Source organism: Gekko japonicus, unplaced genomic scaffold (assembly GCF_001447785.1).
Source record: "Gekko japonicus isolate JY-2015 unplaced genomic scaffold, Gekko_japonicus_V1.1 scaffold2263, whole genome shotgun sequence".
Classification (NCBI taxonomy): domain Eukaryota; kingdom Metazoa; phylum Chordata; class Lepidosauria; order Squamata; family Gekkonidae; genus Gekko; species Gekko japonicus.
The window spans coordinates 36,772-49,476 of record NW_015165887.1 but is presented as its reverse complement, the minus strand read 5'-3'; the positions used below and the strand labels follow the sequence as shown (position 1 = coordinate 49,476).

The 12,705-nt window shown below is 42.7% G+C and overlaps 1 protein-coding gene across 1 annotated transcript; it reads left to right on the top strand.

Annotated features, from left to right (window-relative positions):
• The first annotated feature begins 5,331 nt into the window (after positions 1-5,331).
• On the top strand, positions 5,332-6,351 carry TAAR5 (trace amine associated receptor 5). Its single transcript, XM_015411321.1, has one exon. It carries the CDS (start codon positions 5,332-5,334, stop codon positions 6,349-6,351), a length of 1,020 nt encoding a protein of 339 aa, XP_015266807.1.
• Positions 6,352-12,705: the final 6,354 nt, after the last annotated feature.

Here is a 12,705-nt window from a genome sequence, read left to right as displayed (position 1 = left end):
GACCATACAAGGGAAAACCATAGAGTTTTCCCTTGTATGGCTGTGGCCCCGCCCCCAGCGTGCCCAGTGTGCCCGCGTCACTTCCAGGTGACGTGCACGTCGGGGAGGAGTTCCCCCCGGGGCCCAATCTGGTGGCGCCGGGGAACGGGCCTCTGGGGCGGAGGTTTCCCCGCCCCCCGGGGGGATTTGGGATCCCTACTCAGAGCAGATCTGTTGGTAGCACTTCCCCGTATCACTTTTTCTGTTCTGGTGATGCTGAAAGCAATTACTCCAATAGGTGTCCTACTAATATCCAATCAGAGCACTCTAAATCAATTTGAATTTATTACTGAAAAGTGGTATTGAAATGTTTTAAATAAACGAAACAGTCCTGGAGTGTCATGAAGAGCAATTGTTGATTTTTGCTCCAAGAAGAGCAATTGTTGATTTTTGCTGCAATTTCTTTTGTATTTCTTGTCTTGATCATATTTCCACATTCAAGTTCTAGTTGTTCATATGCACCTTGCAATGAAAGAAGCATTCTTGTGATCTGTACCAGGAATGCAGTAACAAATCTGAAAGTCCCCTGTAGCATTGACTCTCTCTGGCTGACATCCCTAATACAAATAACATGCCTAATACAAATAACTATTTGCCTGTCTGAGCAAATTCTCATTTCTCATATAAATGCTTCTTATAAGTAGAACCAAACTGTTTAAGGAAGCTTGCTCTGTCCTCTGTGCTTAGCCATTTTATTGACCGTCACAGCTTCATGGTGACTTAGATAAAACATGCATGTTTAAGGTCTGACTGTGCTTCAGCAAGTAAATCTAAGCCTGTGTCCAGTCCCAGCCTTTCTAGAAGTAACCGGCAGTATATATTTTAAGCTATGGGTTGGATCCTATGTATCATGTGCAGAAAGCACTGGTGCAAATTGATCTTTCCACCTTCCCCTTCTTCCAGCAACTGCCTGTGAATGCTCTAAAGGGTACGCCAGGGCTGTGGGATGCGCATAGTGATTGGTGACCTCAGTGAGGAGGAGAAAGTGGCCAAAATCCACTCTCATGCCTTTTCTGCCAGCATATTTCTTGCTCTAGTAGATAGATTCATAGGATCCAACACAATGTCTATGTCCGGAATGTATTTTAAAAGTGATATTTAGCAGATAAAATTCACACTGAATACTAAAAGCATATCATTGCTCTGGCACAAAAAAATGAAGACAATCCTAAAATGCTTAGAGTTGTCACTTACTTGTTAAAGTAGTGATAACAAAATCCTTATTTAGGCCTAGAGGTAAGATAGAACACACTGAACTAGAGAAATAAAGTCAGGACAGTTTGGAAGGTTAAATCTATTACATGGCAGAAATTCATAGCCAATTCATTATCCAGCTGTTAACATAAAAAATAATAATCAAGTGGACCTGTTTGTGAGCTTCAGGACTATAAAGCAAGCAGAATTATTGTTGAACATACATGCTTTGTGGCCACACCCTTCAAACACACTGTTCATTAGAGACAACTGTTTGTTCAAACTATATAAGGGATCGGATCAGTTGTTTTTCTACTTCCCAGACCTGGAATGAAGGCATTGTTAGAAGAGAATCTTGGAGACCAGTGCAGAGGACTCTAGCAGGTAAACCAGTGTACTGTGAGTTTTGTAGTGGTATTTCAGTCCCTATACAGGGAACTGAGTATTCCTACAACCCGAACAGAGACCTATTTATCAGCTTCCCTTGCATTTTACTAAACTTTTAAAAAAAATATGTGTGTTTTTTTCTGTCTCAGTGGAAGAAACTTGTCTCTTCAAATGATACAAGCTGACTGTTGGATTTGGGGGATAAAAAGACAACAAAAAGATCTTGGAATTTTCCATCATTACAAATGCTACGCATATTACTGTGCAGTTTGTTCATCCTACTTTATTTGCTTTGTAAAGCAGTAGTTTAAATATTAAACAATGACACCAGTCCGTACGTCAATAGTCATACAATTAGTTATAAAATGTATTGGACAAGAAATTCTCAGCCTGTGATACTTTCTGTTTATACGGCTACAATGTCTAGATGTGAGGGACACAAGTTGATCCTTCATTTTAAAAAACTGTAGAATCTGAAATTAAGAACTTGCTATTGACAATTTTGAGTAAATGGCATGCATCCAATGCAATCTGTGTGTCTGGCATTGAAAGAGTAAAAACAAGAAGACAGTTTCTTGCCCTGGCAGCTTACAGTAGAAAAGGTTTTTCAGAAAGCATTGCTCCTTGGTTTGCAAAAAACCCTGTTGTGCTCTTTGTCATATAAGTAATTAACTATTATCTTCATTAATAAGATGTGCACAAAAACTGAGCTACTGTTAAATGAAATTCCTCTGTGAATATGCATGGATGTTCCTGAACAATGAACTATTATGTCTCTATCAAAAAAGCATAATATCTGTTTTATGTTTATACATTTACTCTACAACAGATAATAAGGCCATTCAATGCACATTTAGGTAACGCACATCAACAAGTGTTTTTTATAGAAAGGTACCTGCTTACATTTACTTCATGTTTGACATGAACAGCAGCTGTTGTCATGGCTTTCCAAATATACAATGTCTGCAAAAGTTGTTTCCTTGGTCAGGTGCAGAGACTGGCCTCACCCCCCTGCATTTAACTCCTGGCTATCAGAGTTTCTGCTTCTGTGGTACATGAAAACCACACAAGGAGGTTCTTCACTACATGACCAAAGGAAAAGATTCCCACTTCAAAATCTTCATGTTCTAATATAGCCTGTGGCTCGAGATACTTCCAAATTATTCCTCATCCCACTTGCTGAAGTTTTCAGTTGTGTCCTCCCATTCTACCCTTTCTATGTCATTCGAGACTAGAGCATCTGTACATTGATAAAACAGTACAAGGAAGCAATCCTGGTGTAATCATATATATACAACAGTTTGCATGATTTGGTATGATATTTTCCCATCTCAGAACATTGAGGGATGTGTTTTTTTAAAAAAAAAAAACTATTTTTGAGATCCTACATATAGTCATGTCAAAATGCCTTTCCTTGCAGGGGTTTTGGTTTTTGTTTTTAAAATCAATGCTTGTGCTTATATTGGTTATATAAGAAGATGGGGGAGAGATGCAAATGACCTGAAGGCAAGCTGTGCATGCTCCAAGTTGCACACTGATTTTTGAAATCCCCCTGGTTAAAAATCAAGAAGAGTGAAATGCAGGCAACATAGAATCCACTTATGCGTACTTGTGATTTCAAGTGTATATACTGTAACAAATGTTTTTTCCCATTGTTTCCCAATGTGCAAGTGGGTCAGTCTAGCAATGCCTTCCTTTTCTATCACATGATGCTGTGGCAGTTGTCACAGTGCAAGCAAAAGATTGCCTTTAAACAGCTAGATACCAACATAAGATTAAAGAGCATTGTTATTGTCTTGGGAAGTCATGAAAGATACTGGAACAATTCCCCCAGTTTAGTGAAGTCCATGATTGTACCATTTTAAAGGAAATTAAAATGGTAATTTTTGAAGCCCCCCCCCCCCCCCCCCCCCCAAGACAGCAGAAGCAGGGAGGGAATAGAGTGCGAAAGCTCCCTCTGGCACCCAGCTGGTCCACAATGCATTGGCCTTTACAATATAATAGGCCATTATTTTCTATGAGAGGTAGACCTGACCTCCAGAGTTCAGAGGCCAGGTCTACTGCTAGGGTTGCCAGCTCTGGGTTGGGAAATTCCTGGAGATTTGGGGCTGGAGCCTGGGAAAGGTGGGATTTGAGGAGGGAAGGGACCTCAGCAGGGTACAGTGCCATAGAGCCCACCCTCCAAAGCAGACATTTTGCCAGGGGAACTCATCTGTGTCATATGGGGATCAGTTGTAATTCTGGGAGATCTTCATGCCCCATCTGGAAGCTGGCATCCCTATCTAGTGCTCATTGAAGATTGTCCACAGCAGGGACCTCACCTAGGAACAGAGTCCTGGACTTACCTCACAGCCCATCTTTTGGCCTTTTACAGCCCCACTAGCAGCTCTCAGGCTGCACTGCACCCCACTTGCAGCCTGCTGCTGCTGAGTGCAGAGAAGCTTCATGGGACTCTGAGGAGTAGACTCAGCTGCCTCTATATCAGCAGCTCCTTAAAGGGGCTAGAATGTGGCCCTGGAGTCCTTCGTGGGGCACAGTGCAGACCTGGAACTTTCAGCAAGATGCAGTATTGCTTTGGAATGACCAGTGGGGCCATAAGTGGCCCTAAGATTGGCTGTGAGGTAAGTCCAGGGACTCCATTCCCACAAAAGGGCCTGGTTTTGACAATCTTCAGTGGGTGGTAGAAGTGGCTTCTGAACTGCAGAGGCCAGATCTCTACCCATTGCAAATAATGCCTCTTTAAACTTTATAGAGCCAATGCACCACAGACAAGCTGGGGTACACACACTCCTCTTCACTGCTACTGCTGCCTCTCCTACACCATTACCAATTCCAATATTCTGATATTTATTCGGAAGGCAATGTTGGCATTGGGAATATAGGGAGTGTCTTCCATCATATCAGATATTGCCGACCTGATCTGACAGTGAAAATATTGAGCATGTTGTCAGTCAGAAATATCCAGCAGCACATGAGATGGATTTCTTCCACAGTTTCAGAGCCGTGCAGGTCTCTTTTCGTGACTATAGTGGCAACAGAACCAGGGATACTAACTATTCCGGATCTGACAAAGGTATCTGATGAAGGGAGCTTTGACACTCAAAAGCTTATACCCCAAAAAAGCTTCTTGGTCAGTGCTACTGGACTCAAATCTAGTTGTTCTACTACAGGCCAACATGGCCACTCTCTGAAACTAACTATTCCAGATGAATTATTCCAGAGGAAACAGAAGTTGGTTTCTATAGAAAGCCAATGGGACTTCATCAGGGTACATGATCACCCATTCCTAGATCAGTGTGTTGAACTTCACATAACTCAACCAGATGAGGAGGAAGAGGAGATTGGATTTATACCTGAAGCAGTCTCAGAGCAGTTTACAATCTCTTTTCCCTTTCCCTCCCCACAAGAGCCACCTTGTGAGGTAGGTGGGGCTGAGAAATCTCCTTCAAGAACTGCTTATGAGAGAACGGCTCTGAAAGAACTTGTAACTGACCCAAGGTCACACCAGCAGCTGCATGTGGAGGAGTGGGGAACCAAACCAAGTTCTCCCAGATTAGAGTCCGCGCTCCTAACAACTACACCAAACTGGCTCTGTGATAATCATTTTACATATTACATCTTCTTTACCTTCTAAGTGACCCGATACATTCTTTTTCAGATGAAGATCGCCAGATCTGAGCTATTTAATGCAGGCTGAATTGGGAAAGAAGGATGAACTCTGTTGTGGAAGGTGCAACTCTAAGCCCACCATGCTTTGAGATCAATGGCTCTTGCTACAGAACTCTACACTCCTTTGGAATCCAGTTGGCTGTCTACCTAGTCTGTGCCATGGGGATGTTCCTCACAGTACTAGGGAACCTGCTGGTGGTGATTTCTGTCTCCCACTTCAAAACACTTCACACACCCACTAATTTCTTACTACTTTCACTTGCCTTGGCAGATCTCCTCCTAGGCTTAACAGTGCTGCCTTTCAGCATGGTCCGTTCAGTGGAAGGCTGCTGGTACTTTGGGGAAGACTTCTGCCGGTTCCACACCTTTCTGGACACGCTCTTTTGCTTGACCTCAATATTCCACCTCTGCTTTATATCCATTGACCGCCACTGTGCCATCTGTGATCCATTGCTCTACCCTACCAAGTTCACCACCCGGGTTGCTTGCATTTATATAGCAATAGGCTGGGGCGTGCCTGTGGTTTATACTTCCATATTCCTTTATACCAAAGCAATCGAGGAAGGATTAGAGCAGTTCTTACAGGACGTGCCTTGCATTGGTAGCTGCCAGCTGCTCTTCAATAAACTCTGGGGATGGATAAACTTCCCAGTCTTCTTCTTCCCATGCCTCATAATGATAGGGTTGTATGTCAAGATATTTATTGTGGCAACCAGACAAGCCAGGCAGATAAATAACACGAATAAGATAATTGGGTCTCAGACCCAATTAGGAGCAACAAAGAGGGAAAGGAAGGCTGCTAAAACACTTGGAATAGCTGTAGGAATCTATCTCCTGTGCTGGCTGCCTTTTACAATAGACACCATGGTGGACAGCCTGGTGAATTTTATTACCCCTCCTAGTGTGTTTGATGTTCTTATTTGGTTTGCTTATTTCAATTCTGCCTGCAACCCCTTGATTTATGTGTTTTCCTACCGATGGTTTAGGAAAGCTGTAAAACTAGTCTTAACTCGTCAGGTCTTTTATACAAGAACATCTACCATTGACTTGTTCAAGGAATGATCCATTGACAAGAGAGGTAGATAAGAAGTTGTGTTTTAGTGGACCTAATTTAGAAGAAGAAGAAGAGATTGGATTTATACCCCACCCTTCATTCAGTGTCTCAGAGCAGTTTACAATCTCCTTTCCCTTCCCCTCCCTACAACAGACACCCTGTGAGGTAGGGGGGGCTGAGAGAGCTCTTTTGAGGACTGCTCTTGAGAGAAAAGCTCTGAGAGAACTTGTGACTGACCCAAGGAAGTATACTTAATGGCAGTTTATCAAAGAGCCTGGTTTGGCAACTTTCAGTTATGACTTTTGTGAGGCATTCCCTACAGTGTTGTGATGTAATCTGTGAAAATGTGGAATAAACTGAAATGGTACAAGCAAAGTGGTACCTTCAGGGTGAAGATAATGATTCATCTTTGTTATGAACAGAAGGGCTACCAAAAGAAAGTAGAGAGGCATCCTCAGAATAGGATAGAAGGTCACCTGTTTTGAAAAGAAAGCTAAAGGAGTGTTTTTATAACAAGTAGCTGATTCGTTGGTAACATCCAATTTTAGTTTGTGAGGGCAATATTTTATTCCATGGGACTGTAAGTTAGGAGCACACTACTTTATTTTTAAGGATATTTGGTTTTAGGCATGACAAAGAAAAGAGGTTGTATTTATTAAATAATAAGGTCTCATGGGCCTGTATCCTACCAATCCACTCAACAAAGTTCACCAAAGGAAGAGCTGTTTAACTATAGGAAGGATGGGTAGGGTAGTGTGTGTGTGTGGGGGTCCATTATTCTAAAAAGATGCTTGTACTGAATTTTGGAAATGTGTACATTCAGCTCAGTTTAATCAGTCAGTTCAAAAGGAGATAATCAATTGACTAGAGTGCAATCCTGCAGAAGGTTGCCTAGGAATAAGCCCCACAGAACAAAGTTACATCTCAGTGACCATGCACGTAGATTGCATTGTGAAACAAGGTTCCTGTAAAAGATAAAATGATGTTGAAATGTGGGGATATTGTATGTGTTTTTTTTCTCCTTCAGCTATAAAGGCTGATCACTATATTACAATTTTACTCTGTGATCAACTGCATATGTGATTGCATCCACAAAGCCGGTCATTAGGTATTGCAACAATTACTTGAGAAGTGTTATTACTTGACCATTCTTCTGTTAGATTGTTTGCTAATGATGAATGAAATCTCTTTTTGAGAATGGCTTGTCCTCTCACTCCCTGACACAAAGGGAAAAGTAAATAGGAGGAAACTCTGGCTATTTTCAGCTTCAGCTATAATTACATAAGCAGAAAAAATGGAGATATTTGATCAGCTGCAAGCCCACTCTTTAGTCTGTAGTATATTTTACACTGATGTAACACTGAAAGTTCTTCTGTTCCTAGTGAGTACACAGCATCCCACAGGTTGACAGACTGCCCCCTCTTCTAATGAATGGATATCTTCCTTCCCCTTCACTAACTGTGGTTCAGTTAGATTTGAATCCAGTAGCAGTGCAGCTGTTTTTTGGGCTGTCTTTTGCAGTCCCGATTTAAAGGGACTGCAGAAGACAGCCCCCTCAGCTGTTTTTCAGGCTTTCTGCAAACCCTTTTAAAGCGACTGCGGTCCCTTTCAACAGGGTTTTCAGGGCCACAAACCAGTGTGTTTTGTGAACAAGCCTTCGATCTCAGTTCCCTCGTTTATGCCCATCCCTATATAGGGTTGCTCTAGGGATCTCCAGAAACCTTATGGTTTTACCATGGAATTTCCTGTGATTCTGAGAACTACTGTTCTGCTTCATGCAAGTGCCAGCATACACAACTTCAACTCAGGCAGTTAGCTGGAGCTGGCTATCAGAAGCAGGATGCCAGAGTTTAATAAACAGAGTCTGGAAGTTAACACAAGAATTGTCTGAGCAGGCCATGTTCAGTTTTCCAAAAAGCAAGTCAGATACAGCAGCAGTGGCAGGTCAGCGTCCAAGGGGAACATGTTGAAGCCATGCGGAAGAACTCCTCCCCTGTACTCCAATGTATATGCTCCAAGCCCTACATCACGCTCTGCAACAGCTGCTTCATGTCTCTTCTGGTTATGTCTCTCCTTCCTCTGCAACTGAGACAGGCAGACCTCTGTATGGACTGTAAATCCCCTCTACACCTGAGCCAGCACTGCTGTTGCGGACCTGGGCATCCTGGAGGAGATAGGATGGTTGGCTGTCAGCTCAGGGCTGGGGGATGAAACCAGCACTTCACTGCCTCCCAGCTGTGTGTCCACAGCAGACTGTGATTCCCTGTCTGGTTGCTCAGCTGCTGTTGGGTAGTGGCTGGTAAAAGGTAAAGGTAAAGGTTCCCTTGCTCGAAAGCCAGTCAAATCCAACTCTAGGGTTGCGGTGCTCATCTCCATTTCAAAGCCAAAAACCCAGCGCTGTCCGAAGACAGTTCCGTGGTCATGTGGCCGGCATGACTAAACACTGTGGCTGGTAGGAGAAAGAAAAACCTTTAAAAACTAAATGTGAAGGATTTTGTACAGCACAAACCTCCAGATTAAAATGTATTTCTCCAAAGTGTGCTTTCATACGCTGACTGGAATGATACATGCAAGTAGATGTTGTAAATGTTTAACCACTTGTTGGGATATCTTTTAAAAAGAAAATCATGGCAGGAAATCTGCCACAAATCAAATAAGAAGCAAACTCATAAGTGTGTGTGAAAGCAACTTCTATAAAAGCTTTGAAATTGGCTCCCACTTGTGGCTGATTCAGATTTTTCATGAGATTGTTACTGTAGGCCCTTGCCTACCCTTTCAGCCATCTGCTGCTAGACCATACTTTTCACCCTTTCGAAAAACTGCTTTAGTTCTGTCTGCACCAATGTTCTTTTTTGAAATCACAGATTTGTACACCATATAAGGGACCATGCGTGAATCTGTAGGGCAGAATCCTCACCTTTGTTCAGAAATATGCACCAAGAAAACCTGATACAACATGATAGTTATGGAGGATGAATGGAAAATATGGGTCCTGAGTTGACAGAACTCCCTTTTTGTTTCTTAGTCTCAATGTTTGTTTGAATGGTGCAAAACGACTCTGGTGTTATTGTTTACTTAGGTTTATTCCTAAAGAATTCTTACATTTCAGGTTAACAATTTCTTTTTTCAGTCACCATGATAAATATTATATCCTTTATACAAATGTGTTCCATTTGGGCTTAAATCCAACACTGGGATCCAACTTCCTCATTCTGACATCCTACCTCTCCTTTCTCTATACTTTGGTTGTATAAGCAGTGGGAGGGCTTCTAGTGTCCTGACCCCACTGGGCTTCTAATGTCCTGGCCCAACTGCTGGACCTCCTGATGGCACCTGGTATTTTTGGCCACTGTGTGACAGAGTGTTGGACTGGATGGGCCATTGGCCTGATCCAACATTGGCTTCTCTTATGTTCTTATGTACTTTCCCTCCCCTACTCTGTTTTTAGCCACACTGTCTAGCCTAAAATTGTAACAGAGCAAATCCATCTGTTTTCTGCCAACTGTGAGAATAAGATAGATATCATATCATATCAAGCAACTAATGTATTTGCATAATCATTAGCAATCTAGCAAAAGCCCTTTGGAGGCCCATTTATTTTTATGGGAAAATACATGCTTAAATATTTCTCACTGAAAGCAATGGGAAATATAAATCCCACTACAGTTTTAATAGTTTATAACATTATATAAACTTTTATGGCATTTTAATTTGGTTAGAAAAGTGGTAACATAATATGACAACAGAAGAACAAGATGAATGAATTATATATTTCTGGGAAGAGCATATAATTGCATCTGAATTAAAAAATAATTTAATATGTGGACTATTACATTATATATGTGTTGCAGTTTTTGATGCATAAGACACCTACAGATCAGACTGTCAGACTCGGGCATTTGAGCAGCTGTACCTGTTGTATTTTTATCTGCTACATTTTAACCTGATGTATTCTGCTTGCTTCCCGTGCACCCCAATATATGTTTAGCTTTCTCTTTATTCCCTTATCGCTGCTCTCGCTGCCATTGCATTCCTGGGGGGGGGAGTGAGTATCTGTAGTAATTTAGGGAGGCTAGCTTTGGTAACTATTCTAGGAGGCCTCAAGACATCTTTCACATGAGAAACGTCCTTGAAGTAAAGTCTGTGTCAGGCTAGATAGTGGTTGTATATCTTTCAGAACCACGGTAGTAATGCTGATGTTGAATGCATGGAACTTGGGGATGTAACTATACCTTGTGTTTCCCGCCTTGCAAATCAGTCCTAACAAAGCATTTGAACCTACAGCATCTCATATCTCTAAATAAAACATTCACTAAAGAAAGTGCATGTGGAGAGTGATTTGACTGACAGATTGTTAGGACTCCCTTATTCTCCCACCTGGCTCCCATTCTAAAGGAAATGGGGAATGGCAATGGAGATGGCATTGCAGGCACTAGCACCGGGTCTGAACCCGAGAACCTGGTGCCTGACCCCCAGAAGAAGAAGACAGCCAAGGGCACAGGTTTGCACCTCAAGAAGCAAGTCATTTTCCAGCCTCCTGATCACTGGGATGATCCAGCCTGGTTGGGAGGCACCCTGGGATTCTAGGGAGCCAGAGGGCAGAGCGAGCATGAATGATGCCATGTTTTGCACACCTTCCAAGATGACCCCAAATTGGGCAGAATGTGAGAGGAATGGGAGAAGATTCATCTGCGGACAAGGCTCATTCCAGTTTACACTCCGACCTGAAGGAGCTAAACTTCCAGTATCTCATGAAGAATCTACCCAAGTTGGTGAAGGAACTGATGGAGAAGGAAGTATCCGAGACGTCAGAAGAGGAAGAAGAGGGGAAAGGTGACAAGACCGAACCACCTCCCCGGCTGGCCCCTCTTCCTCATAAGGTCAGCACGGAGCGCGAACAGCCCCGAGATGCCCTGGAGGCAACCTTTGATGGGAGCCCCGCCAAGCTGGCGTTCTTTGAGATACATGTGTGGAAGATGCTATGAGAGTGGGACACTAGGGTTGCCAGGTCTGGGTTGGAAAATATCTGGTGACTTTGGGGGTGGAGCCAGGAGAGGGTGGAGTTTGGGGAGGGGAGGGGCCTCAGCATGGTACAATGCCATAGAGTCCACCCTTTAAAGCAGCCATTTTCTCCAGGGGAGCTTATCTCGGTCAGCTGGAGATCACTTGTAAAAGCGGGAGATCCCCAGGCCCCACTGGAGGCTGGCAACCCTAGTGGGACACACTTTTGCCTCGGACAAGCAAAGAGAGGATTTCATGGGCTCCCAGCTGTGAGACAGAGCGGCAGACTGGTTTGTCGGCCTGTACAATGTGGCAGCACCGGAGCTAAAAGATGTTGATGCCTTCATGCATGCTCTCTGACACGAGTTTGAGGATCCCCTCGAGTTGGAGAAGGCTCGGACCTGGCTGCGAGGGATCCACAAAGGTACCCACTCAGTACAAGAATATTCAGATGAGTTCAAGGCCACTGCCGCCAAACTCTTGGGATGGCCGGAAGAAGTCCTGATAGAGTTCTACCAGGCAAGGCTGAATACCATCATCCCAGAGAAGGCTTTAGCTCAAGACAACCCCCTTATCCTGGCCGGGTGGTGTGTGAAGCAGAGTGTGACGTTCTTGCTTATTGGGGAGACAGTTTTACCTTTAAACATGCTTTGTGTACCTAAACTTAATAGATTTCTGCTGCCACCAGGAATTAAAAATTCCAGATCTCTCTCTCTGCTGGTAGAATGACCTAGGCACTTCAGAGGACTATGTGGCCCTGAGGAAGAACCGTACTGATTGCTGGGATAAGCTTAAATAAAAATTGATTTATTTAATGAAGAACAAAATAGGTTTCTGGTTATTTTGAACTGTTACTGAAAAAATAAGAACTTGTAAATATAACTGGCAAAACTTAGTGTTACAGTCACTCAGACTTCACTCTGACATAAACTCGCAGTATAATCTTTCTCTATCTCTCATATCTATCTATCTATCTATCTATCTATCTATCTATCTATCTATCTATCTATCTATCTATCATCTATCTATCTATCTATCTATCTATCATCTATCTATCTATCTATCATCTATCTATCTATCTATCATCTATCTATCTATCCATACATACACACATACATACATACAACGGGCCTAGTTTTGAACATGCACAGTTCAAAATGTAAACATCTACCACAAGAAGTTCCACTATTTACACATATACCTGTGAGTGCAGTGTCCTTTAACCACAGTAGTATTAGTATGTTTATTAGCTTATGATTCAGTGAGGCTGTCCTGCTTACAATTATGATACTTAAAGATATTCTGTGCTTCTGTATGTACCATATGTGAGGACAAGTTTCTCTTACCTTGTCAGAGCTTTA

Excerpts from the sequence above, each read along its gene's own strand:
- TAAR5 (XM_015411321.1), top strand. The coding sequence starts at position 5,332 with ATGAACTCTGTTGTGGAAGGTGCAACTCTAAGCCCACCATGCTTTGAG.